General features: G+C 40.3%; 2 protein-coding genes across 2 annotated transcripts; one reads left to right on the top strand and one right to left on the bottom strand.

Annotated features, from left to right (window-relative positions):
* Window positions 1–14304: 14304 nt before the first annotated feature.
* On the top strand, window positions 14305–19218 carry col10a1a (collagen, type X, alpha 1a). Its single transcript, XM_051394264.1, has 3 exons — window positions 14305–14437; window positions 14736–14880; window positions 16752–19218. The coding sequence occupies exons 1-3, from the start codon at window positions 14432–14434 to the stop codon at window positions 18584–18586; spliced, it is 1986 nt and encodes a 661-aa protein (XP_051250224.1). The 5' UTR covers window positions 14305–14431; the 3' UTR covers window positions 18587–19218.
* A 2714-nt stretch (window positions 19219–21932) lies between these two features.
* Window positions 21933–24698, bottom strand: marcksb (myristoylated alanine-rich protein kinase C substrate b). Its single transcript, XM_051395801.1, has 2 exons — window positions 24317–24698; window positions 21933–23260 (listed from the first exon to the last, which is right to left on the bottom strand). Exons 1-2 carry the CDS (start codon window positions 24410–24412, stop codon window positions 22667–22669), a joined length of 690 nt encoding a protein of 229 aa, XP_051251761.1. The 5' UTR covers window positions 24413–24698; the 3' UTR covers window positions 21933–22666.
* Between the last annotated feature and the right edge of the window lie 2850 nt (window positions 24699–27548).

Raw genomic sequence — 27548 nt, forward strand, 5'->3', positions numbered from 1 at the left:
AAAGAGGTCAAAAAGTTACGATTGCTCTCATGCGCGCCTTGATATCAGAACTTTATGTATATGATTGGTTGTGCATGCATGTCTTGATCTCATACACTTTAAAACATAAACTATTAAACTGTCTTTATTGTTTTCCGCAGTTTACCAAACTGCAAACCAAGACATTTAAAGCTTTGTTTATACATATAGACCTTATTTCTTGCCCCGTGATACCTTGTGTGAATTATGGGTTTGGGATTTTGTGGAAATGAATGATGTGGGAACACAGTAACACCTTTTCAGTTCAACATTTTGTGAAATACAGATAGCTTTCGTTCCTACTGTTAGATGAGAAGGTTGACTCTTGCATCTGTACAGTAAATATGAAGCCACCCCAATCAGCCAGCTAAGCTAAAGACTTTAAACAAGCAGGGAAAACAGATGTATAAAGATAACAAAGTCCACCTTTCCCGCCCCTCTAAAGCTCACTAATTAACATGTTTTGTCTCATTTGTCTAAATTTATCAAATCAAAGTGTCAAAATGTATGTTATATGAATTGTACAGATCATGAGCGGTGTTGGTCTTGAACATGCTGACAAAGCAAATAAGCATATTTCTCTGAATGTCAAACATCTTCTTTTAACATAATATGATTATGCCTCCACCCTCTATGAGCAACTTAAAAAGTGGTTTCAGATAGGGTTAACAAAAAACTGTTAAAGATTAGGTTAAGCCTACCTCTCCACCCAAATAGTTTTATACAGTCTCTTAGGTGTTTCTCAAAACTTGCCAGAAATCTCACAGAACTATCAAATATGGCTTCAGATGTACACAGAAACCTGATTTCAACCATAAATAGATATATTCCTAAATATCTTAAGTGGCATTCCCTTAATGATCTGTACTGTGTACAACTAATGACTACATTTTGGATGGAGAATGAGAGTTCATTTTTGGGGGGAAAAAGTTTCTTTGGCAGCCTCATATGTTTACACTGCTTTTTCTAATGGGTGAATTTCAGGTGGAGAGTTAAGTGCTCGGCCCAAGTGGTCTAGCTGTGGTCGTGCACCTGACTTTTTTCCATCTGGAGGCTTGTGTCTCATTTCCAGGTCTAGCACCTTGATCTCTGGACCATTTGGGTTTCTGGGAACAGAAACACAAAATGCTGAGTACTCTAAAAGTTGGGCGGAAACTGCAATCTGGCAGTGTGATTGCTTTGTTGTTCCACGCCCATTCATACAAATAAACTTCATTATCCATCATTATTTAAACAGTTTTTGATAGTAAAAGATGCCAGAAAACAGATAAGATCGCGATCAAGTATATTTCATACAGCTCAGTGTAAACGTAATGCCAATAAATAAAATTTACAAGCAGATTTCTACTTATGTTTATCTTAATTTAGAGCATCCTCTTGCTGACATGCAAAGAGGGCTATATAGCAAGCTGCAGGTGATGAATATAGCACCAGAAAAATGGCTTCATGATCTGTACCGTGTGAAATTAACATAATTAAAGCTCTGACAACAGGAGGGACGTGTGTTTTGCACTGCAGGGTCCCCCATAGTTTCTGAGCTTTATCTGCGAGACTGTGCCTCATGTGGTGTTTGACATCACTGATTACAGAGCATGTGCCACATTAAGTTACTGTGTACCCTGGGAAAGTTGAGAACGTGGGATCCTGCATAACTAGACATTTAGCGCCAATCCTTCCCACAGATGAACACACCCTTCACCACAACAGATAGGCCAGGGAGTTAAAAGTGTCCCAGCGCCCCCCTGATATCAACCGCTGGAGTCAAAAACGCCCTCCCTCTGCCCTCTACGACTGAACTTACTGTAACCTACACATAAAGGCCCAAGGGGAGCAAGAAATACTAACCCCAAAAGGCCTCAATCTGAAGCGACTTCAGCAGGAATCTCAAGTAATCTGTATTTTAGAGCAAAAAAAAGTCCCACGAACTATCATAAACTTATATATAGCAATAAAGCTCCAATCAGAGCTCAGACAAATTAGAGGTATATCGTTTTTTAGCATAGAATTACAATTCTATTTCTACAGATCGAACATCTCTGGAAGCATCGAACGAAAAGGACATTTCAAGGCTTTCATTAACTCTTTCATGAACCCTAACTACCATGGAGTGCAGAAGAATAGACCGATTCTTAGCTGAAGTGAAGCTGCACGACATCTCTGCACTTTGTGGTTTCATGCACCAACACATACCCATACTTGAGGGTATTTCAAGAGTGCCTGAGCATGATTTGCATCTAAAAAAAATGCAAAGAACAATTCCCAAAGCGTACAAGAAGTTCTGACCAAAAAGTACATAAGAAAAATATTTTGGGGAGTCCTGCATATGTAAAAAGGCTGTACAAAGCCTTTAGTGGCTCCAGAAGGAGCTGCGTAAAGTTTGATAAATTACCTTAAGTGATGTCACTTGAGTCAGCCTTGCTAGTGGCTAAAGAGTACAAGTTTGAAAATGAAAAGAAATCTGGAAGTGTGGAGCTAAAAAGAAGTGCTCTATCCAGACCCCTGTAGCCCGCTCCTCATCTCTGCTCGAGGCTACATTAGCTGCTACTAGCATAACACACCAGAGTCTCTGACCCAACTGTCGGCAGTCAAGTTGCATTTTGTATAATGTGGGCACCGGATTTTGACAAGGATGGAGGATGCATGGAACAAATCATGAAACATCTGGTTCTGCTGCATCGAGTTGTATACTTTAAACCAGTTGATTAGCTTATATAAATTCCACTGTTTGCCAATCTTGTTGGCTTGTGAACCATAACAAAAACCCACTCTACTCTATTTTCTTCTGTCTCCCGTTAATCATCTCATGACCAGCCAGCTTTATTCTCTGATTCTTTGAGTTCTTAGGTTGGGAAACAAGGGACTAAACTACCTACATAAAGTTGTTAAAACTAGCTCCACATTAGCCAGTAACAAAATGCAACTTACACACTCATCACACATCAGTATTAACAATCTAATAATATCATATATAACAATATATCAGTCTCATGCATGCAACACGCTACTTTTCAGACTTTAACCACATTTTGCAAATGTACTTCTACTTTTTAAAGCAAGACTATTACTTATATTGCAGTATTTTGACAGTGATTTACTGTTTTAAAAGATCTTAATACTTCTCCCATCGCTATTTGGTCCTGCCTGCCACTGAGACACGAGCTCTATCTATGATGGATTATTTGCTGAATGATGTGTTCAGTCGGCTTTCAGCACATGCTCAAACCCTGTGGGTCCAGATACAGCAGTAAATCAAAGAGCAGTCATCATTGTGGTGACAGCACTGTGAATCACAGTGTCCTAAATAAAGCTCTCTAACTTTCCATTGTCTAAACACCAAAACCAACTCCAAGCTCTATAACATAACATTGTGTATGCTTAACATGTTGCTTAATGAAGCAACAAAACCATGGCAACAGTCACTATTATATGTATGAGTAAACCAGAATAAGTGTGTTCTTTTAGCCCATAAAAACCAGGGAAAGTTCATTTGCTCTCTGTGTTCCAATCCTGAGGCAAAAAGCTGCTTTAAATATTCTTTCAAATCTTTCTTTTTATGCATAATAAAAACATAAGTGAATGTTATACCAAATACATTATAAAACAGATATAAATATCTTTATCTGTCTATATTCTGTCATCTAAAATTCCCTGTTATAGCAGGATGTCAGGATATGTTGCTTATTCTTGCATAGTGTACAATACTTGAGTATAAATCACCAAACTTGAATATTGTGCTGGGCACACTAATTTTTTTCATTAAAATCATGAATAGAAAATAAATGATTCACATTTAAATGTAAAGCTTCAGATGCATAATACATAAACTGATTAATCATCTGTGATGGTTGTGGTTTGAAAAGTCTGAAAAATACCTTCAAGCTGTCTGGTTTGAAAATGTTCTTGACAAAGTGTGTGTGTGTCTGTGCACCTCTGTGTGACTGCACATACCAGTCTTTTTTCTTATCCCCAGGTGATTACTGACATTTACAGTTTATTGCTGCATTTCATCACAGAGCAGAGAGCTTAAATTGTCTGGAGGAACTCACCTCAGTTCTCCCGCTCTACTGTAGAAGAAGACTGATTTGCACTAACTGAAGCTTATGCTAAGCTCTTACAGTTGGCAGCTGATGTCAAACTGGGACAGACCCACAGACTGGAGAGACTGGGCAGCTTTTTACTCCCAAAAAAAGCTACCCAGCTTATAATGTCAGGTTTTGGCACATTTCCGACCTTTAATTTGGAGAGGGTGTTTCACAGTCACGAAACCTTAGAGAGATAATAGCGGGTGAAAGTATAGCTTACAGTAGCTGCATGTGTACAGGCGTGGAATATAATTAGTTTAATTCCAATGAAGCAAACCACTTGTCTGTGAGGTATAGATGGGATCAAACTCTGCAATCAACAGAGGGGCTTCACACTGTGTGTATAAAGTAAAAGCAAAAGGCTTTGAAATAAGATTGCAAAAACAAAACTAATCTCATTTAGGTTTTAAATCTCCTATTTCAAATCTGTTAGGAAAACAGTAAATGTATGCAATTTACACTGACTTAACAACAGGAGAGGATAACTCTCTGTCATTAAAAATACAACGTCATACCTGACTATAAACGTCTTCCATCCATGTGAAATCCCTCATTAACCATGACCTTAAGTTTGGGTCAACTTACAGTTCTTGTTTAGGGTTAGGGTTGGTTGTTTTTTTTTCCTAAAATATATTTAACATTAATTAAATAAACATAAGTAAAAGAAAATAATCATATCATAAGGAGGATTCCTCACTTTTGTTTTTAGAAGTGCTCCACCTTTGATTGTTTAACCATCCAAACAGAATAATGAAACCAAAGAATTAATACATGGTATTTACTGGGAGGTAGTGATATTTGTTGTAACTCAAATATCAAATGACATGTTTGTAAAAAAAAAAGAAAGTTAGAGTTAGTATAATCAATATATTTAGTCATGCTGGTAGCTGTGCAGTCTTTCTACCACTTTGATCCTGATATGAAACATTAACTACTGTCATATGGTTTAAGTGAAATGTCACAACCATTGGATGAATTGCCATGAAATTTGATATGGACATTCATGTTACTCCCATGACAATTTAACTTAACGTTTCATTTAGTTTTTAATTCATCCAATTATGACTAAATACCGGAGAAACTGGTGACATTCCCATCAGCTTCAGTTGTACTGTGTTAAGTGCTAATTAGCATATGTTAGCATGGCAGGCTAAACTAAGACGTTTGTTTACAGCTTGTTGCAGAGCCCTGAAGTGGCAAAGAAAGGTTAAAAAAATTCCCCACTTAAGCACCCTGAAGCAATGCACACTACTAACCTCCAACCACCATTTATTTTTAATAAAAACAAAAACTTATGCTATTTGAAAGATGCTGAGGTCATATTAAAAAAAATGCAAATACTGGCTTTAAGAAAATAAAGGAATGGGAGCATCTCTATAATGTAAAACAAATCATTTGCGGAAATAGAAACTGTTCACTCCTGCAACCAAAGTGGTTACAGCCTCCTGGAAATGGCCGGTTTGACTCAGTGAATGAGATGCACACAGTAGCGCAGTCTGTTACTGAGGCCTGTTTTCATCTTGGAAAACATGTTTGATCAAACGTTCTGTCCCTTTATTAGACAGCCACTCGAGAAAGCTGCTGCCATTTAAATGCTACTGCAGGAGTTTCCAGACACAGTCTGAGTCCACCTGTCTGTCTGGCGTGAGTTGGGATTCAAGCAGCGGCTACAACCACAGTTTTATTCAACCACGAGCTGTTGCAATCTGACCAGAATGTGACTAGACCAGTGTAAACACTGTAGCAGAAAAAGTGCACCAGTATTAGTACTGTAACTCTGTCTTCCTTTACCACAGGACCTCAGACTTCCACATTTGGAGATTTTGTTTGAAATACAGAACTGTAAATAGCTGAGAAAAACACCAATTGGAAACTCTTCAAAGTCTTACATGTGCAGAATTAAGAGTTCACCTTGTGCCATCCAGACTCGACTGTCCAGCTCAAACTCTGTCCCCAGAGAGAAAGACATACTGTATACTTACTGGCTTTCGATGCCTTAAAAGCAAAGCACATACCCTTGGAAAAATGGTATTTACAGTAGCTGCATTACCCAGGAAAAAAGGGAGATTTGGTACAGGAATTATAGGAGAGATTAACAGAGGCTCTTTGTCGGGAAAGAAGGTCAGAAACCCAAAATAGTCACCAGGCCTGTCTTACAAAGATCTTCCAGCAAACTCTCACTGCAGTCAAACCTATACATGCTGCAATTGAGGGAGAGAGCTCTGGGAAGTGACATTATAATTATTATGTTACGAGGAAGGGAAAGTTTTACATGTGGATCAGTCTGGTTAACAGGTCTACAGCCGTGGTCACTTAAGACAGCTGCAGTGTGCCGCAATTACAGAGCGCAATGACTCGCACTCTTTCTGTGTTTAAGACCACTTGGCTCTGCTTGGGACAGGACAGTAAAACAGGCTCTCAAAAGAGAAACTGTTGGCTCATCAAAAAAACAAACTCTTTGTTCTGCTTTGCAACATTTGCCCTGTAGACCACCTGGAAGAATTTATTTTTTTTGTCATTACATGTTGATCAAAAATGTGAACCTAAATTTTACACACAGGTAGAAACAGGCCATGCTGGTATATTTATAAAGTTGGGAAAAAAAACCATCTAGACCCCCCAAGAAGCTACTGTGATTTACATTCATAAAATAACATTTCCATAGCTTTCATCTATGTAATGCAGCTGACTTGCATACATCATTTAACAAAACACAGCCAGGATTCAGCCCATTAGAAGCCTCAGCTTTAACCTTTCTACAAAAAAAGCCTTTTATTAACAAGTGCATGTAAATGTTAAAAGCTAGAGGATTACGAATGTGCATGTTTCTTTTATATTATCATAAGTTCATTACCTGCTAGGAAAAGAAGAGGTTTAACAGCTCATTTCATATAAGTGCAGGTCTAATAGCTCCTTTAAAGATGAGCTCAACCGTGACTTTTCTTTGTGGAAAAACCTTTAATCACTTGTAATTTCACAGCATGCTGTAGAACTGCAAACACAAAAGTTCATTGATTGTGTTTCTGGTACACTTCTGTGTAGATGTCCACTAAACACAACACAGCCAAAGTTGGCCTGTAAGCTTTTTTGCACTTTGACTTGATTTGTTTTGTCTAAATGTCAGGGACAGTCTGAGATGACCTGTGGTTAGACATGTTTAATGCTCCATGGTTTCCCTTATGGAGGGTGTTCAAAAGCAACACTGAAGGCAAGAAATACCCAGGACCCATGCTGTGTCAGACAGCTTTCATATTTCCACAATCGCAGGCCACGTGAGGCTCTGGACAAACTCACAACACAGTGTTTTTGCATTCAGGATCCACCATTGGCACGTCTCTTCAAAATATCATGCAAAAATGAAGTCTGGTCCCCTAAACCCCTAAAACAAACACACCGAGAAACCAGCTACCAACATGCAAACCATATGGAATGAAACTTCACTTTGTGTGTTCTCATCCAGATTTATTCTGGGATGTCCTTCTGTCTGTGGATTACCAATAACAAACTCCAAAACATCTGCAGCAAGCCACTTGTCTGAATGATTGTGGGAATGTTTTTTCTTAATTTTTTTAGATAGCAATTTAATACTTTGTTTTTTGGCAAAACACATGCAGACAATGTTACATTCTTGGTGGTCACATCTGAATTCAATTGACAAACCAACTGCATATTTGTCATTTTTGTAATAGCATGTGTGATATGTAACATGTGTGACTTGTTATTGGTTTTATTGATGTTTCAAGTACAGTTTGACTTCATGGCTTCCATTTTCCTCAGTTCTTTCTATTTCAAATATAAGAACTAGACCTACAAGCAGGTATTCCAAGAACTTGACACAATTTGAGTGCTTGAAAGCCAACTTACAAAACATATTAACACTGTCAGTAACATTGTACAAGTAGCTACCTTCATAAGCTACTGATAATAGCCAACGTTAGCATTGACAACAGTTTACTTACCAGTAGAAGAAACGTTGCAGGTTCAGCATCAGACTTCATTCCTTTAAGAGCGGTCTCCAGTATTGGAAAGCAACAATAATGTTGCACTTCTGTTTTTGCCGCCAAATGTGGTTTCCTGCCTTCGGGTCAGCGTTACTTGTGACCAGGCAAGCCGCCATTGTTTCCTGCTACAAATGAGTCGAAACTGTGCGGCCAGTAAACACAGCTCAATTAACAGTACGTCACCTCTGCTGGCACCGACACACTGTCATGGCGACAACCATGATGCCAAACTCTTCAAAACGGTACTCCACAAACCAATGGTTGATGTCACAGTAGGTTCACACTTGATGGAATGAATGCAGGTGTCAAACATTCAAGAAGAATTGGCTTCACAAATGTTTTATGAGGGAGGAAATGGACTCAACTTAACACATTTGTTGGACATGGATTAACTGATTGTTTTGGCTACTTGGGGTCAGCAGAAACAAGCTGTGAAAAAGCTTTTAAGTTGGAAACAGTTGCTTATTTACAGACTGTGGCCTATTATTAAGTAATTAGGTATTTAGATGCTCAAGTAAAAGTAGTATTACTACAGAGTGAAAACACCCTGTTACAAGTAAAAGTCCTCAAGCATTCTAAATCTTACTTTAATTTAAAGTATTATCATTAAATGCAAAAAGTACTATTAAAAGTAAAAGTACTTATTATGCAGCGTGGACCCAGTGTATTATTGTAGTTATTTGTTATTTCTGATACATTTAAGTATAAGCAGATTTATTGTCGTACCTGGTTATAAAAAAACTCTTTATGTATTCTTACTATTAATGTGTTGTTAGTAGACACAGTAGACAGTATGACACTGTTTGTGTATATTATATAATGTGGAATGATTCCCATTTAGACTCAGTGAGGGCCACTGTTTCTGGCTCCGGACAGAGTATCAGCCCACACAGCGTCCATCAGCCAGCAAAACAAACCTCAAACCGCACCGGATCGAGACTATGACCGGAGCATTGTTACGGACATACTGTACATTAAACTCCAGCTAACTTCCCGTGGTCGTGTCTCTATATACAAACCGTGAGCAAAGATATGTGAATTGTGTGGGCAATATAACTAACAGTTTGGCTGCTACACTTATTTTGAGACAGACTTGGCTGGAAACAAATATAGTGTACAGAAACAACACTTGTCTTGTCTCTCCGCAAGTCATTATGGTGCAGTGTTAACTATCTGCTCTAGAAAGTGAGGTGACATTGTGTTGTATAAACATTGTTTCTTGGTTGTCACTTTGCATTTTTTGGGCACAGAAAGTGTCATTCCCCCCCACACATTCCAACTGCAGAGTGTGCTTAAGTCAAACGCAATTATGAACTGACAAGTCAAATATAAATCCACCTCTGCTCTGCTGCAGTTGACTCTGTGTTAAGAGAACTGGGCGTTTTCATCCTCCTGTCTTTTGCAAAGACTTCTCCACACTTCTTCTCCACTCTTTTTCTTTTGCATTTGTTGTGAAATGGCTGACGCTGCCTGATACAGACAGTGAAACCGGGAATTTTCGCAGGCTTGATGTTGCGGATTAGTCATTATCCTTAAATACAGGACTCTGCCACCTACACTTAAGCGCTGAAAATCCCATTAAGGTGGTTTTATTTAACTTTGATATCTTTAAATTATCCCACAATAAGAAGAAACTTCTATCAGTCTGTCATCTGTTTGACTGGGAATTTTCCAACTTTGAAGACAAGGCAAGGTGATCCTGAGAATAGTGTAAATGTAATAAATAACATGTAAAGATTGTTTCCTTGAGTACAAAGCAAGAATGAAAACAATATCTTTATATGTTGCCCTGAACTTTTTACCTTTGTAGTAAATTGTGTGCACAAGTGCTGCTTTGCAGCACCCTATAAACGGTCTGGCTAAGTACTTCTAGTTAAATGAGTTTTTGGCTGCTGCAACTTTGAAACTCTGATTTCCTCAACCAGCAGCTGAGTCAGACCTTTCCAGAAATAAACTTGCAGCAAATTGAACCTTGGAAACAATCCAATCTCACAGTCGAGATAAAGCAGAACACGGTTGACTGGCAATAAGCAACTTCTCGCTTTCAGAAGTGTGTGACAGCAGCCACATTCGGCAGACTGGTGATAACATCACAAGCAGCCTGTGAGCATAAATTTCCAAATATTTCCAACTTAATTACATAGAAAATTCCATGTGTTCACACAATAAAACACCATAGCTGTGTTTGGCAGTTTGTAGAACCTCGGGAAAGCTTGCATGACAGCACACTGCTTCACATTCATACTGCTGCATGCATTCACACCTAGGAGTTGTTGAAGGACATCCAGCTGTTGCTTTCTCATCCATCCCCCCCACCTCATTTCCCTGCCATTCTGGGGTTTCAAGCTGGTGACCTCCCAGACATTAGCCCTCATCTCTAAGGCTACCACCACCACCGCTGCCGCCATTTTTCAGTTACTTTTACACTTCCGGCTCCATTTGGGTCCATGTTTGTTTTCAGGACCCTGTAATTTCTCCACCAATCACTCACAAGGGCCCCCGTCAAGTCTGCCATTCATAAAGTTTAAAGTAGCTCTTAGTGGTCCGTGGAGTTTATTGAAACATTAAATTTGTATCCCAGCCGTGATGGTGTATCTTTAGCCGTTGCTTAACTCACGTGCTCAGTCGGGTACCCTTACATCAACCGCCAATTATGTTCTCCTCTTGGGTGTGGGTTGAGCCTCGGTCAGCATGGCGAAGAAACCAGAAACATCAATTCCTGGGCAGTAGAGCGAACAAAACAGACAAAATGCGAAAACCTTTCTTCCAAACACTGTTATCATTGTAGAGTACAAGCACAAACATCAGTAACATTGCCAGTAACACCGTCCAGCAGTACTCTCTGGGGAATTTAGTGAAATCTACGGGCTGTTGTTAGATATGGACGAAGGCCCGAACAACAAGCACGACCTCAAAATGCCAGCTTATGTCCTCTGCAGAGGGGTCAAACAAGGAAAATTTGCTCTGTCACAGCTTCCCATGCTTATTTTTATCTTTCTTTTCAACCTATCTCAGCAGAGGATAGTAAAAGAAATATATAAATAAATATAGTTATTCTCCACTGGCACAGTGGTGGAAGAAGTACTCAGATCTTTTAAAAAACACCACAGTGTAGAAATACTTCATGTACTTCAAGTTCAAAATTGTATTTTAGTAAAAGTGCAAAAGTATCAGCATCAATTATTTATTATTGATTATATTTCAAATTATTAATCTGAATCTGCAAAATAACTAGTAACTAAAGCTGTCAGAAAATACAATACATGAGTAAATGTACCTAATTACTTTCTGACAGGACCTATCATAAAAAAAAAAACAACACATAAAATTAAATGAACTCATTGTGATCCTGAAAGAAGAGACTGTGCAGCTTTCATGGGCTCTCAGTGAGTTTGGGTGTGTCACGTTCATAATTAGCCATTTTATATTTCTATCAGTAAAAGCGTTTTATGTCATATATCAAGTGTATTAAGTGACACGAAACTGAAAGCATGTGCGTATTTTACAGTGAGGGTCTCTCGACAATATAAGTGCAAAGCGACGTCACCGCCTTCTGTTTGGAGGCTGTTAACCTAATTCCTAATGGTTATTACAATAAAGCCTGCCGACCACATCTAGCTGCTGCGGTACCGTAATGAGCTGAGCAGAGAGAGATCTGCCGTGCACTTTCACAGCCTTCAATCCTGCCCCTATAAGCACAAGGACACGGAGTCCTTTGCAAATGGCGTGTTTAGAAAACAAAAAATATGCTGTGAGGTTATAAACAACATCCAAATTACACTGTTAATTCAAGTCTTCCTCAAGCCAAAGTATACTCTGGTTCCAAAGCACAGCATGAATGTGTCTGCCTCTTCACAGGCTCACATGCAGATGCAGGTTGTTGTTACTTTTTTATGCATAAAGAGATGAATCATTGTTCTCAGAACATCGGACTAAAAACAGCGAACCTCTTTTGCAGTGGTTTAGCTGCAGAATGTTTAAAAAACATAAATAAACTGAATTCATCTGATCCTATAAACATATAAAATCCTAACTCCACCCTCTCTTGCTCTGTCATTTCTTCTAAATTTGACTAAATCTGGCATTGCTGGGCCTTCCCTTGGGGCACGAGCATAAAGAGATTTTAAAATAATACACTATGAGTATAAAATATCAAAACTGATGGCACAGTGAACACATGGTGTGCCAGTCACCAGTAATTCAATCAAAATAGGAAACTCCAACTGCTGGATATTGGCAGGATGAACATGATTTTGCTGAACTGATAAAGCGAGACCAAACATGTGCAATCAAAATTAAAAACATGATTTGCATTTATGATACTGGCACGAAAGTGTGTCTCATTTGCATGTAATGTGACATTTCACTATCATCACACAGCCACAGGTAGTCAGTCTGCACCTTCAGCCATCACTTCTGCTTTGGTCATGAACAGAATTACAAACATTTGGAAATGAAGATCACAAATTACGTTATGTTTTATTTGACAAGAAGAGCAAACTTAAACAATGCTTGTCAAACGTGATTAAGTGCTATAAGCCAGGTAAGGTAGCACTTTGGAAAATTGCAGATAATTTGGTCTACTTTACAGAAAAAAGGGGTTCAAACAAGCTCCATCTTGTAGAATCTTTAATTATACCCCCGGTGAAAGACGCCTGTCACACTCACGTGTTGTATAGATGCCTCTTATAGAAAGTTGGTGAAGCCCTCAATTGGGCAACTCGTCATCATCTTTTCTGCAAATATAAACATGTTGTCAGCAGTATGTATATACATTATAAGAACACAGGAAGTACCAAAAAAGGTCCCATGTTCAGGAAGATGCTGGGATGGGACATAGAGTACCCTACACATCGTTTATGGGCACTTGTGTGTTTGAGAACATGTGATTATTTGGGTGTATGCATTTCCTATGTGGCCAGGCTGAAATTGAGAAATTACAGTTGGAGGATCTCAAAGTAAGCAAGGCAAGGTGGAGGGTGAGGGTGAGGGAGGATAATACAGGGGGGTAGAGCTGATTGAAGAAATACAACATCATGACAGAAAGTTGCTGTAATTGTAGAAATAGGCCTGAAACCTCTGATGATGTATATGCACTGAGGGGACCAAAAATAACAACTGACCACAGGGGCATGGCCCCTCTCCACAGCAGCAGTGGCAGTGACTCTTGTCATGGAGATGTGCTGTAAAATAGTAAAAACTGCCCTCTGGTGTGCAAACATCAGTACTGCATATGGGGGCTGTTGCACACTGGGTTGCATTCACAAGGCTGAACAGAAACAAGCCCAAATGTCTTTTCCAGTGCCCCCTTATATAGTTTTATTAGCTGTTTTGAGGGTAAAACACTTACAAAAATACGCAACTTAAGAAAAAGTGTTTATCCTGAAATAGAGACTGAAATCAAGGCCACGTTGTCCCCAATAAGCCAAAATGATGCTGACCAAATAATAACCAGGAAATGTGCAAAAATAATCTATAAAATGATGGCCTTACATTGGGAATCAACATAATTGTTTGCTTTCAATCTAAAGCAACTAAAAATCTGCGGTACCTTTCATCTATGGTACTGTAGACAACCTTTCCCCACCATTTCCCTTGTTTACCTTATCATGGCAGGGGTGGAGGTGTCCAGACAGTCAGGAAAGGTAAAGGCGAGTCTCCGCCAGCCAGCTGGACAAGATGTAAATTTGCAGATGAGTCTAGTACTGTACATCCTCAATGCAAGCTTTGTGAAGCTACACAGGTGCCACTACAGATCTGGTGTTGTTTTTTTTTATAGATGTGTTTTGACTATTTTCAGATGTTGTCATATTTAAACAGGGTTTTTCATAAACATTCATAAATATAAACATACCCTGAACATAAAAAAAAAATTTAAAGTTGCTGAAAAACTGTTAATATAAGTGTAAAAGGCTGAAAATGTAAAGGTGTTACTGGATTAAGTTTACTCCTCCCGCAGAACTTGTTTGTGTTCTTTGCTTGTGTATTCATTTATTTATTTTTTTTACTTTGAACATGATTATTTTCTAGTTCAGAAGAAGACTGAAATAAGTGATAATCATGTGTCTGGATACTCAAGACATGGAGGCACCCTGATGTGACATGCCCGCTTTGGGCAGATCTGTCTGCTAATTACAGCCTAGCTCTAGGGAGGGAGGTACTTGCATGGTGGGGGCTTTTTTTTTTAATGATGCGAGGGGTAGATATGGTATAAATACCCACATCTTTGTACTGGAAGGCAGCATATCCTCAGTTGTGCTCCTAACCTAAGGATATACAGCAGCACCGGGAGATTACTGGTGTTGAAGAGACTGACTTTCCCCTCTTTTGATGCCGGTACGTGTGTTTTATTTTCCCCTCTAAACAGCTCTATCTCTGGAGGAGTTTAGTCAACATTTAGGTTTAACTAGGCCTTGAGAAGGGATTTTGGCTGGCTTGGAGCTTCCTTAGTGTTATTCGAGAGACCTGGAGGATCCAGGATGCTCTGGCTGAATAAAACTCAGTAAAGATATACAGCTTGTACACTTAGCAGAGAAAGTTAAAGTTAAGTTAAGCTCTGTAAAGAAAGAAAGTTTGTCGACACTTTGTACCTTGAGAGTGGTTGTGCTGACTGTCTCCTTGTCTTCTCTTGCAGGTTGGACCTTGTAAGATGGACTTACGAGTAGCAACCATCCTCCTCCTCATGGTGGCCTTGGCTGCAGCCCATGGGAAAGGGTATGTGGTGAAGAAGTTGGTGAAGGCCGCCCCTCAATATCAGCCCTACTCTGTGAAGAGCCACGGTAAGAAAAAAAAGCCTTCTGCTCTCTATACAATCTTTTTCACAGTAGAAAATGCAAGCATCATCCTGTTTTAGTCTATTTTGTCCTCACAAAAGTTTGTCTCTAAAGTCAGATTTTCCTCTGTAAATACAATCTTTACATGAGCAACATTTCATCACAGTCCTGCCTTACCTTTGAGTCTGCAGCTAGCAAATTAGCATCTTTGTTGTGGCAAATAGGAGCAGCATAAGCTGCCAGACAGATGCTGGCCACAGCCAGCTGCACTTTACTTTGAAAACTGAACTCCACCTTGCGCTGGAGCTGCTTTGTGCTCTGATTGGCTGCAGCAGAGTGCATGCTTCTCCAATCACATCCAGTACATTTAGATCTAGGATTTGAATAAGAATGCTCATTTTTCTTTCTTTTTTTCTTTGCTTTACAGTTTTATTTTTCTGGGTAGTGTTTTGGGGGCTTTCAGTGTATTTGATTTGACATATATGTTTCTCATTTTAGCTGCAAAAGTTGTTCATTTGGTTTCAGACACTCACGCTAGTCCCTCTACAAAACAAAAATAGATCAATATTTCCAGTATATTCAGTCCCACAAAAATGTATTTTACTACTCTTTAAAAATTTTAATTATGGTGTGGTCTAGAGTGTTGGCTAAAATGCAATACAAAATATGAAATGTTGCTTTTGTGTGAATCAACTTACTATTTTTATTTGAGAAAGTAGCTGTTAGTGAATTATTTTTAGTTTGACACTGACAATTACAGTCCAGTCACCCAGCAGTGTGGTTTGTTTGGGTGTGCCTGTGTGACACAGAAGTAGAAACATCTGTTTGGCTTTATCCAAACTCAGCTGCAGTCAGCCAAGAAGTGAGCCTTTTACACTCAAACATATGTGACCACATTAAGGCAGCAAATAAAACAAGACTCCTTCTCATTTAGACCTACTGTTTCACAAACAAAGTCACAAGATAACTTTCTGTACAGCAAATAAAACAAGATTCCTTCTCATTTAGACCTACTGTTTCACAAAGTCACAAGATAACTTTCTGTACAGCAAATAAAAATAGCAATTAAATATATTATTTAAAATAAATGATAAAATATTTGTATTTTCTACATTTTAATTCAATTAATGCCTAAATAATAAAATGTATATATATATTACAAATATATTTTAAAAACAAATTAGTTTAATTTTTATTTTGAAAGATTTGCAGGTTTAAGATTTGATTTTATAAAAAGGATTTCATAAAATTGTGCCAGCATGATGTAGTCAAACTCAAAATTACTCTACAATGGTTCCTGGGAGTAAAACTTGCCCCACCTCCAGGAATCAAATATCATAATGCATCCATCATTTTTTAACTCTTTTAACATAAAAGATCAATGCATGACAGCAACATTCATTTAGGCCATTTTTCTTGTAAGTTACAATTCACTCAGATTTGATTGTTGAATAACCATGTTAGAAGTCAACAAGGTAGTCCAGCACTCAGACCTGAGAGCTGGCCAGTTCCTCCATGTTCTTGTACTTTGTGTAACTTTAATAGGATATAATTAGAGGTACAAGAGATACTAGACCCTGTATTCTCAGATATCATTGTTTGAATGTAATGCTCAGGTTTACATTTCCATTACAATGTACACTTAATATATTTGGCTCAAACTCTATAATAGAATAGAAAATAGTTATTTTAATTTTAGTCCTATACCATACCTATACATTACAAGATAAACTTTCATCGTTTCAACGCATAACACACAGTTGATGAGTGCTTCCTTGTTGCCTGTTTCCATTATCACCTGTTTTTTAGGGTTTTGTTGTTGTTTATTTGTTTGTTTTTGGTGGTACTAATGATGGTCCTTGTTTTACTCTTCACAGTGGTGTCAGTGGCAGGTGAGCCTGGTCCTCCAGGTGAGCCCGGCCCTGAGGGACCTGCTGGCCCTCCTGGCCCCCCAGGTGAGAGTGCCGAAGGTCTGCCTGGACCCGAAGGACCTTCTGGACCTCCTGGACCTCCTGGTCGCTCCATTGCTGGCAAACCTGGATCCCCAGGTGGACCTGGCAAACCTGGTAGAGATGGAGCTCCTGGTGAGAAGGGAGATACTGGATCCCCTGGCCTTCAGGGACCAAGGGGATCCCCTGGATCTTCTGGAAGCCCTGGACCCGCTGGCCTTTCTGCTACTGGCAAGCCTGGACCTTCAGGTCTTCCTGGAGCAATGGGACCTAGAGGAGAGCCTGGTCTGAAAGGACATCCAGGTATTCCTGGACTGCCAGGTGCTAGGGGTGAGAGAGGGGTGGGAGCTCAGGGACCTCAGGGTGAGACAGGAGCTGAAGGACCCATGGGCCCACCTGGAGAACCAGGTGCAGCTGGAGTTGGAAAGCCAGGAAAATCAGGTGCACCTGGTGAGCCAGGAAAGTCAGGTAGCCCAGGTAGGGATGGTGCCACAGGTCCCATGGGACCAATGGGACCTAAGGGACACACTGGTGCCCCAGGTGTAGGTATTCCAGGTAAATCAGGTGAGAATGGTGCCCCAGGTCTGCCTGGCCCAGTTGGCCCTAAGGGCCACCAGGGAGCTGCTGGAGCCCCTGGTGCCCCTGGAGTTCCTGGATATGGAAAGCCAGGTGCAAATGGAGAGAAGGGAGAGAGGGGAGTTACAGGTGCCACAGGTGCCACAGGTCCAAAGGGTGACCAAGGTCACACAGGTTATACTGGTGCTACTGGTGCTACTGGCCCCATTGGTCCTGTTGGACCTCAGGGTGCAAGAGGTTTCCCAGGTGAAGCTGGTGCTGTTGGCCCTAAAGGTGACACAGGTGAAACTGGAGCTCAGGGACCTAAGGGAAATAAGGGAGATCAGGGACCACAGGGATTCGCAGGCAAACAGGGATATCCAGGTGCAGCTGGTCCTCCTGGACCCAGGGGAGCCACTGGACCCACAGGTGACAAAGGCAATGTAGGTGCCCCAGGTATCCCAGGTTCCCCAGGTATTCCAGGCCCTGCTGGACCCAAAGGTCATACCGGCCGTGCAGGTGAGCCAGGTGCTGCTGGTTCTGATGGCGCCCCTGGCTCCAGAGGACCCGCTGGGCCTCAAGGTCCCTCTGGTACACCTGGCCTTAAGGGACACCCAGGTCTCCCTGGTGCTCCCGGCCCTGCTGGCTTGGCTGCTAAGGGTATCTCTGGACCTCAGGGTCCTCCTGGTCAGCCTGGTGAGCCTGGTTCTGATGGAGAAGCTGGCCCAGCTGGCCCTCCTGGTCCCCCTGGTCCTCCTGGCGAGGTTGTGTTTGAGAAGGGCATGGGAATGAGTGAGGTTATGGTCAAGTCCCCCATGTCTGCTTTCACTGCATCTCTGGCCACCCCCTACCCTGCTGCTGGCAGCCCCATTAAGTTTGACCAGATCGTGTACAATGCTGAGAATCACTATGACCCTGAGTCTGGCATTTTTACATGCCAGATTCCTGGAGTTTACTATTTTGCCTACAGCATCCATGTTAATGGTGCTCATGCCCTGGTGGCTCTGTACAAGAATGGCCAGCCTGTTATGTTCACTTATGATGAGTACAACAAGGGCTTCCTGGACCAGATGTCCGGTAGCGCTGTCCTCTTGCTCGATGAGCAGGACACTGTCTACGTCCAGATCCCCGATGATGAGGCCAATGGTGTCTTTGCCGCTGAGAATGTCCACTGCTCTTTCTCTGGGTTCCTCATTGCTTCAACGTGATACGTTGATTCAACAGTTCCCAAAAGCCAACCAACTTAATTTGCAATCTATTTCTCAAACTAAAGTAAACTCCCTGTGCATTTTTTCCTCAATCATACAGACAGGCAGTTCACCCTTCTTTGAGGAATAGTAGCATCTCGACTTGAAAACTACAAGAAATAGGTGCTTAGAAGAAGGAAAACTAATTTATGAAAACAGGTGATCAGGGATGGGGGAAGCAATCCACAAAGTTACCAGTGAGCTTTTGTAATGGAGACAGCATGTGAAATTGAGGTGTTATAACTGTGTTGTGTCCTGACTTTTTCTTTTCCACTCTGTTTCTTTTATACTGACTTTAACTGGTGATTCTTAATTTAGTGTTTGTCTGTTTTTTGTTTGTTTTTGTACCTGCTTGTTTTTGTTTGGGTGACCAATAATCTTATTAAAGTACACAAATACCTTCTGTGCAACATGTTGTAACTGTTATCCTTGTATGTGACTTGAATATTGTGAAATGGTAATGGTCAAATTGACCATTATAATGAGTCACCAGAATACTGTCATTCAAACACTACCAGCAACATTGTTATATCCCTGAACATGCATTATGTCATGTAAAGCATAATGACCAAAATAAAAGATGTCTAAACAAATGTTTTGCCTCAGAAGCAATTTTTGGTTTTTCTGGTGGGGATTTGGTCTAGGTCAAGAACAAATTAGCAGGGATGGTTGCTTTCCAGTAGAGCCTAGAAATTAGTCCAGTTTAAGTATGGTTTGTGTGCTTACTTTTCAATCTGGCAGTCAATTATGTTTGCAATATGGTACAAACTAAGATTAAAAGCTTTCTACTAGTCTTTTTGCACAACACTAGTTTAAAAATCCACTAAAAAAAAAAAAAAACTAAAGAAATTACATGTTTTTCTTACAAGTTCTGCAAAATATCAGTATTCTAAACTATAAGTAAATATGATAGCGGAAAAGCAATAAATGACACAGTTGTAATAATATTAAATATATGTATTCATAGAAGTTATAATTGATGGAAATACTGTATATCTATAAACACAGCTTCCTTATATATGTCATATAAACTTTTTTTAAAGTTTGCACACTGCTTATAAATGCTAGAAATAGGGGGAAGAGTTACAAAATATTCCATTACAGATCACACAATTATAATTTAAAAGTGTTTAAAACTACTATAAACTAAATATCTTTAGAGTATTAAATGTAAAAGTGCTCATAATGCAGAATACCTCCTTATTATTACTAATCTAATGTTGTATACTGTACTGTACAATATAAAAAAGGTTTGGACTCTTGAATCCAGACTTAAAAAGTAGTGTCAGGTGCATGTAACCAAGCTAAACAGTCTCATATCATTGACAAAAGTTGGAATAAAGAATCATATTTTATAATTTGATCTATTTTGCTTGTATGTAGAATCTTAATCTTTAAAGTCATCAGTTACTTGACTAGTCAAATAAATGTAGTTGATGTAAACGTACATTTCCCTCTGAAATGTCAAGGAGTGGAAGTAGTAGTTCACACCACTGGTCCTTGTACAGAAGCTGAAATGGATGAGGATCATAAAGTTTGAATTACTCCCCAGATGATGGCCACTGGTTGCCTGCTTGGCAGCCAAAGTTTACAAAAGCTACTCTACCGTGCCCGTCTGAATATAGGTGTTCTGAAAATAGTTAGAATGTGGGATGAGGCACAGGGATGGTCCTTTGGCAGGGAAGCAGCTGTTTGATCTTCCCTGGGAGAGAGAGCAAGACAGTGGTTAGGTAAGGGGCCCAAGGGACAGAAGAGAGAGGAAGCTGGTTGAAGGAAACCGCTGGGGATTGCCATCTGAGGGGACTGCCATTCGGAGACGGTCTGCGGTTGGTGCATGAGGTGGGAGCGACAGGAAGACAGACGTAGCGTTGCCTCTGGTCGACTCCACAAGCCACACTCCAAATTTATCTGTTGCACTGAGAGAACATTTTTCACTTTGATATATTTTGGGTTTTTAGCAGGCTCACTTGTCTGTATTTATTTGTATGCATCTATACTCTTATGTATCCATTTTCCTAGAAAGAAGCTACAGAACCTGAAGACACTTTGATGAGGATGGAGAGTGGTGTGTATCATGGTGGGACACTTCTTCGTTAGGAGCTGCACGCGAGGCACACCAAGGGCCAAAATGGGCTGCAAATCACTCAACCACCTGACCAACATGGGCATGCAGACCAGTAAGCAGAAATAGAAATATTATGTGTAAAACACACCCTTCTTGCGGTGGCCAAAAGGCTGCAGCACACAGGATTAAACTGGGTGCAGAGGAAATAGATGGTCTGAAATGAGCATGGGTACAGCTGTGGGTGGCTAAAAACACCCTGGAGGACTTTGTAGCAAACTCTTTTGCTCTTAAAAAGATTCTGGTGTTTTTCTGGGGTTTGGGGAAGAAATCCTGACATGTCGATGGTGAGCATCAGTTAGGGCTGTGCTGCAGTTGTTTGCTGTAGATACTAAAACTCTACACGCCGTAAAAAATGTTTGTTTCAAACACTGTCATTTAGGGCTCAAAACCAGCAGCTCTGTGATTGAATCAAACACAACTTAGCCCAAATTTCATCACATAATTATGTTGCGGCTGTTCCCCGAGTCAGTCAGTCATTTCCTAAAAATACTGCAGGGCAGCGGGCATGTCTCACTTTGCGTAAATGTCAAAATGAGATGGGTTTAGAGAAAGATGCACGTGATAATCATATTTTAGGATGCTCTGACTGGCACCGCAAAAGACTTAGTTCATACTATTCTGTCATTACATTTGAAGCAATCATTGAATTTGACTGTTTATTGTGAAAATGTATTTGAAAAACAGTTGCATCTCATTTACAGAGGGTGTGCAGTATTGTACGAAGAAAATCCACTATGGTCTAACTGTTTATTTTCTTCAAATGTGACTTTATACCATCTAAATTATAAACATTTATATAATATATTCCAAATCAATTCCAATTCAGATTTATTTTAAATCATGCTTCTTTTACATGGACTGATGGAAACTTCACCTCAGGTTTTTTCTACAATGCACCACACGAGGGTGCTCTAAAGCAATGAATTAGTGTGTATTTATTCATCCAGTGACTGATCTCAATCAAAAAAACAGTATGGAAATATCACCCCTACCCAGTTAAGATGCATTTTGTTTTGCTATGAATTTATTCTTCAGTGCTCACAGAAAATATACGGAACGCCAATAAAGCGTTTAATCACCTATTCCATATTGAATAAAGTTGTAGCCTCATTATGTAGAAGACATGTGCACTTTATAGTGTAGATTAAGTGGTGTTGTAGTCATCAGATCTTGATGCAAAACTTGCTTAAAACATCTCCCAATTTTATTCAATCTTACAAATGGTGAAAAACAAGAAAACTTCATTTACAATGGGTAATCTGTTAAAAACTTCAGTCATTTAGGTACATCTCAGTCATAAAACCAGTAATATCAAAGTCTATACAACGTGCATTACTACAGAGTTTTGAAATGGTGGAATCTAAATGGAAAGTGATGAGCACCTATTGTTTTGACAGTTAACTAAATCTAGTTCATTCAGGAATGGTTGTGTCCACAGGAGCGTTGAGTTCTAAGAGTTGTAAACAACTGTGCACTGCAAAGACAACATTTAAGACTTGGTTTAGGACTTTCCCTTTAAATATCACAATGTGTCAAATCTTGCAGACACAGCTTTAGCTGCTACATCCAATTGCCCAGCACCAAATACTTTGATAAAATATGTCAAATTCAGCAACGTGTCAACACAGTCATGGTTTCATGTAGAAAAACATTCACACTCACATTCGCACTTTCACACTCACCCACGTCACAATTGCAAGCACCAATGAGCAGTGAGGAAGCAGCACACTCTCCAGTACACCTCCTGTCCATCACTGCCAAGGACGTTGCAGTCATTATGGATGAGATGGTTGCAGAATAGTAAACAAACACCAACAAAAAAATGAACAAAAAAAATCCCTGGTTTTAGACAAGTCCTTGCATTCCTTCACACGGGCTCCATCGCCTCCTTCATTTCGGTGTCTCATTTAGCAGGATTACTCAGCGGCGGGCGTGGCCTCTGGACTGGCTGCCGTCTCTGGTTCAGTAGGTGAAGCTTCAGCTGGTTTTTCCTCTCCCCCCTCTGGTGCTGCCACTGCTGCTGCTGCTGGTTCTTCTGCCTTCACCTCCTCCTCAGCCTTTGGCTCCTCAGCTGCAGCCTCCTTGGCTCCTTCCTCACCAGCCTCAGCTGGTTTGGCCTCCTCAGCAGGTGCTTCCTCTGATGCCTTCTCTCCTTCAGCTGGTTCTGCCGCTGCTGCCGCTCCCTCCTCTGCTGCCTCTTCAGACTCCTTCTTGGTCTTCTTGAAAGAGAAGCCGCTGAGCTTGAAGGAGGGTTTCTTGAAGGAGAAACGCTTCTTCTTTTGCTTGCCGTCCTCGCTGGTGGATGGAGTGCCTTCCTCTGGCTTGGCAGAAGCCTCTCCGTTTGTGGCGGCAGGCTCCTTGTCGCCGTTGGCTTCAGCACCCTCTACTTTCTCACCTTCTTCCTTCGGTGCCTCCTCAGTAGGAGTGCTGCCGTTGGCCTGAACATCAGCTTTGTTGGCCTCCTCCGCAGTTGGAGAGGCATCCCCGTTGGTCTTGGCATGGCCGTTCTCCTGGAAGGAAACAAAATTGAAAATGTCATTCTTGAACATGCACATAACTGAGCTATTTGAAAAAAAAGGTGTTTAAACTGGATTGCAATGCATCTGAGGCCAATACCAGCCTACAGATGAACATGTGTATGCAAGATATACCCCCCCCCTGCAAAATCTGCCACGCTGTGATATTTAATCAAATTCAACCACTAGTAGCAACCAATAGGAAAATAGAACAAAAACTGCAGCAACATCTGTTACTAGGAGAGTGACGACAGATCTGTGGCTTTCAGCAGTAGGCTACTCGGTTAGACCGCAGTACCGCCGGGATCCGCCAGGTGGCGTTCAGTCCAGAGCCGGTGGATACCACAGTGGAATCTGGGCATTTTTTTTTCCTCCTCTTTTAATGACCCGTTTAGTCAATCAATGTGCTTTCTTTTAATTTTTATATTCTCCTCTCGACCCACTCTCTGTGCTTTATAAAATTGATTGATTTTGTGGCCTGTGCGCGCACATAAAGCGTGGCTCCTTTCTTGAATCTGGCAACAAAGGCGTGGTAGCGTTTTTAAAATGGCCATGCCACCAGTGAGAGCGGCCCCAAACCCCCGCTGCACACATCTCAACCAAATGAATAAAAAAAAAAAAAAAACAAACACCACACTGTTTAGGAAGCTGCAGCCCCAGAGTAACTGAGTAATGCTTATAATAAATAAAAAATGTCACAACAAAAAGAATTGTGTGATATATTAAACATTCATCAGATTAGTTATGCAGCCTGATTTCCTTCATATTCAAAAGGATGAGTTAAAAATATAAATGTCTAAATGTAAACCCTTTCAAAAAAAAATAAAGAAAAAGCCTCAATTTGAGAAACAATGTGCTGCAAAATGCATGAAACTGTAACAATGCACTCGCCGGTGAAAATGGATACATGTGGCCACTTTCCCTGAATGCCGGTGAGCGTGGGGATGCGCTACAGGGAACATGGAGCACGCCATTGACGCAACACATTGCTAAAATGAGACAAAATGCCGCTCCAGCAATTAAGACTTGAATCATTAAAATGCATTTTACCTGTCCGTTTGTCTTCGCTGCAACAGCTGCACCTTCTGCGGGCTTTTCCACCGCAGCTTCCTCCTTTCCAGCGGTTTTGGAGATTTGTGCTCCCATGCTTTTTGGCGCAACAAAGGAACCCAACCGATCAAATGAATGAACAAAGACCGCAAGCTTCCTCCCAAAAAATTCAAGTCGAGCGCCGACACCTCCTTCTGCAAACGAAGCCGAGGAACAAGCCCGAAACCGAAATGACCGCAAAGGGACGTGTGAGGACTTGCGAAAATGTGGCAAAAGACGCAAAAGAAACGCGAATTCTTTCAATTTTTCTCGAGCGGAGTTTGTAAATGGAGAAATTGGCCCAGCCGCAAATGAGATGCGGAGTACAACGCCCAAGTCCACTGATGAATGGGCACTGGGGCTATGACGACAAAGCCACCCCGTCTCCGCCAATCACAAGTCCGAAATCCAACGAGTGGGGGGGTCATGGAGTAGGGGGGACATGGACAATGGGAGAGACACAACAACATGGCCAACAACTTGTTTTTATATCCACTTTAGAGTGCAAAAACTTGATTTTATATCTGACTAAAATAACGATTGAGATTATGGCTTTACAAGGTCCAGCAGATTTAGATGATTTCATGAAGGAAAATATCCCAGAAATCTTTGATAATCCCATACATAAGTAAACAATGTGTTTACCAAAGCATAAAAATGACCAACATCTGTTTTTATATGTTATTGTTTTGGTATTTTTCACTATTAATTATAGCTACTGTTAAATATTCAAATCAAATAGTCTTTTATTTCTAAAATGTGCCATCTACAAGAGCAATACAATTGTATCATTTATTACTATGATTTACAGTAACATACAGTCAATATAATAGCCTACATCATTATATGTATATGCTCTAATTCAATATTTAATAATATAGCCTAGACATTGCATATTTTTGTAAACTGTAAAACGTAGCTCGTATTTTTACCCTTCCCTGAGTTAAATGTATTCATTGATATACAAAGCTGCAGCAAATGGGGTCAAAGACGTTTTTTATCACAACCTTTAAACGTATATGCAAGTGCCAAAACAACAGCATGTTTTGGACAGCTGAGCTGTGAAAGCACTGCTCAGCTGGCCTCATATTATATCATCATGCACCCTCCTGACATATGCTTCACACAGTAAACAGACGTCCCCTGTAACTATAAGCCCCTGTGCCCACAACTTCCCTCATCCCTCTTCTTGCATAATAGCGTCTTGTCTGCATGTTGCAGCTGGAGCATCCCAGTGACCCAGATATAATGAGAGTTTATGGCCCTCTGCTCCGGCAGCCTGCAGTGCTCCGACTCCACCACCAGCCACATGTCTCCTCTCTCTGCCATCACTGCATGACCCACATCTCCATGGTTACCAGTCCAAAATGGCTCCGAGGGAAGAGGCTGCATGTCAAGCACTTTTAGCGATCATGACTCCTGGTTATGGACAAGTAGGGTGAGAGTGAGTTCAAAAACTAAGCAGCGCAGACAACAGTTTGAGGATTAGGGTGACTTCTTTCACCCACCCTCCCTTCATCAGGCTAACTAGGCCACGCTCATTGTTGTGATATTCTGATTACATGCAAAGCTGCAATAATTATGGTGAGCTGCCATGAATATGTAAACCAGGGGACAAAGCCAGCAGGGCATCAAGTGTTTTTAACAACATCATGCAACCCAGACATTCAGACAGACTTCACCTGTCAGGAAGACGCCGTATCACGCCGTATCACGCTGTATCACGTCAGTATCCTCGGGGGGTGTGTGTGTTTGTGTTTGTGTGTGTGTGACTTGCACACTAATGCCTTAACTTATAACAATACATGAATCAACACAAAATCTTAAACATGTCAAAGGTTTTCATTAAACTTCTCACTGTAAACTGGACTTTAATAGTCACATTTTAAAAAAGCAAAAAGGAACAGAAAAGGGGTTTTGTTTATTTGTTTGTTTCTTTATGACTCTTTTTTCAATTGACCACAACGTTTTTGAGCCAATATCAAACATTTAATATGTCAATTTATGGTAAATGAACATTTATACCAAACAGTAAACATGTGTACAGTAAAAGTACATTCTTAACTATGAGCAAATGCTGATCTAGAGTGGCTAGTCCTGTCTGTATAATGTTGTGCTCCCAATATATAATTAATGTGGTTTTTAAAGATAATTCACAGTCAGATTTTTACTAAAAGAACTGACTTTCATTCTGTCTGGATTTTGATGAATTTAGTCATATAAAAGTGATCTGGCCGGTCCACTCTAGTCTGTCTAATGATTCATTGCCATTATATAAATTTTAACATGGTTATAGACATCTAAGTGTGCTATATGCTAGAAAAAGCTCTCAAATGGTAACAACGCTGAAGATTAAGGTAAATTCAGTACACCTTTATATGTTACCCAAAAAAAAGACACCAAGATCATTTGTCAAGTAAAAATTAAAACCATTTACATTTTCCAGCTTGTTCGATGTGAGGGTTTGCAGGATTTTTCTGTTGTGTATCACTATAAATTGAATATCTTTGGGTTTTGGACTGTTAGTGGGACATCTGAAGACATTACCTTGTACTCTGGGAAGCTGTGACAGACATTTTTCACTATTTTCTGACAGTTTATAGACAAAACAATCAACTGATTTGTTACACCAAAACACCAAATGAGTGGGCCTGATACACAATAGGTGACTTTTTTTGTTCTAAAAGGTCCAGTGTGTAGGATTTAGTGGCATCTAGTGGTGAAGTTGCAGATTGCAGATTGCAACTAATAGAACACAGCTCACATCTGTATTTGACGACCTGGGAATGAAATGGGGCTGTGAAGTGTGTAGGAGAAACTACGGTGGCTGTGAAAATGCAAAACGTCCTATCTACAGCCAGAATTTGGTTTGTCCATTCTGGTCTTCTGTAGAAACATGGCGGTTCAACATAGTGGACTCCATGGAAGGCAACCCGTGGCATCTGTAGATAAAAAGGGCTCATTCTAAGGTAAATAAAACACAATGATTCTTATATAGATTATTGAAAACATAGCTATAAATATTATACTTTATTTCTGCCAATAGATCCCCCTAAATGTTACAAACTGAACTTTAAAGTAACTTATTCAGTCACACAAATAAACCTTGAGAGCATGTTTGGCATTCAAACAGCTGGAAATTTGAAGGAATCTTAAGTGAATGGAGGTCAGAGGTCAACATTGTGATGCATAA

Source organism: Dicentrarchus labrax, unplaced genomic scaffold (assembly GCF_905237075.1).
Source record: "Dicentrarchus labrax unplaced genomic scaffold, dlabrax2021, whole genome shotgun sequence".
NCBI classification, from domain to species: domain Eukaryota; kingdom Metazoa; phylum Chordata; class Actinopteri; family Moronidae; genus Dicentrarchus; species Dicentrarchus labrax.

Excerpts from the sequence above, each read along its gene's own strand:
- marcksb (XM_051395801.1), bottom strand. The coding sequence starts at position 24,412 with ATGGGAGCACAAATCTCCAAAACCGCTGGAAAGGAGGAAGCTGCGGTG. Across the intron at positions 23,261-24,316 it reads CAGCGAAGACAAACGGACAG|GAGAACGGCCATGCCAAGAC; the intron begins GTAAAATGCATT and ends GTTTCCTTCCAG.
- col10a1a (XM_051394264.1), top strand. Across the intron at positions 14,881-16,751 it reads CTACTCTGTGAAGAGCCACG|TGGTGTCAGTGGCAGGTGAG; the intron begins GTAAGAAAAAAA and ends TACTCTTCACAG.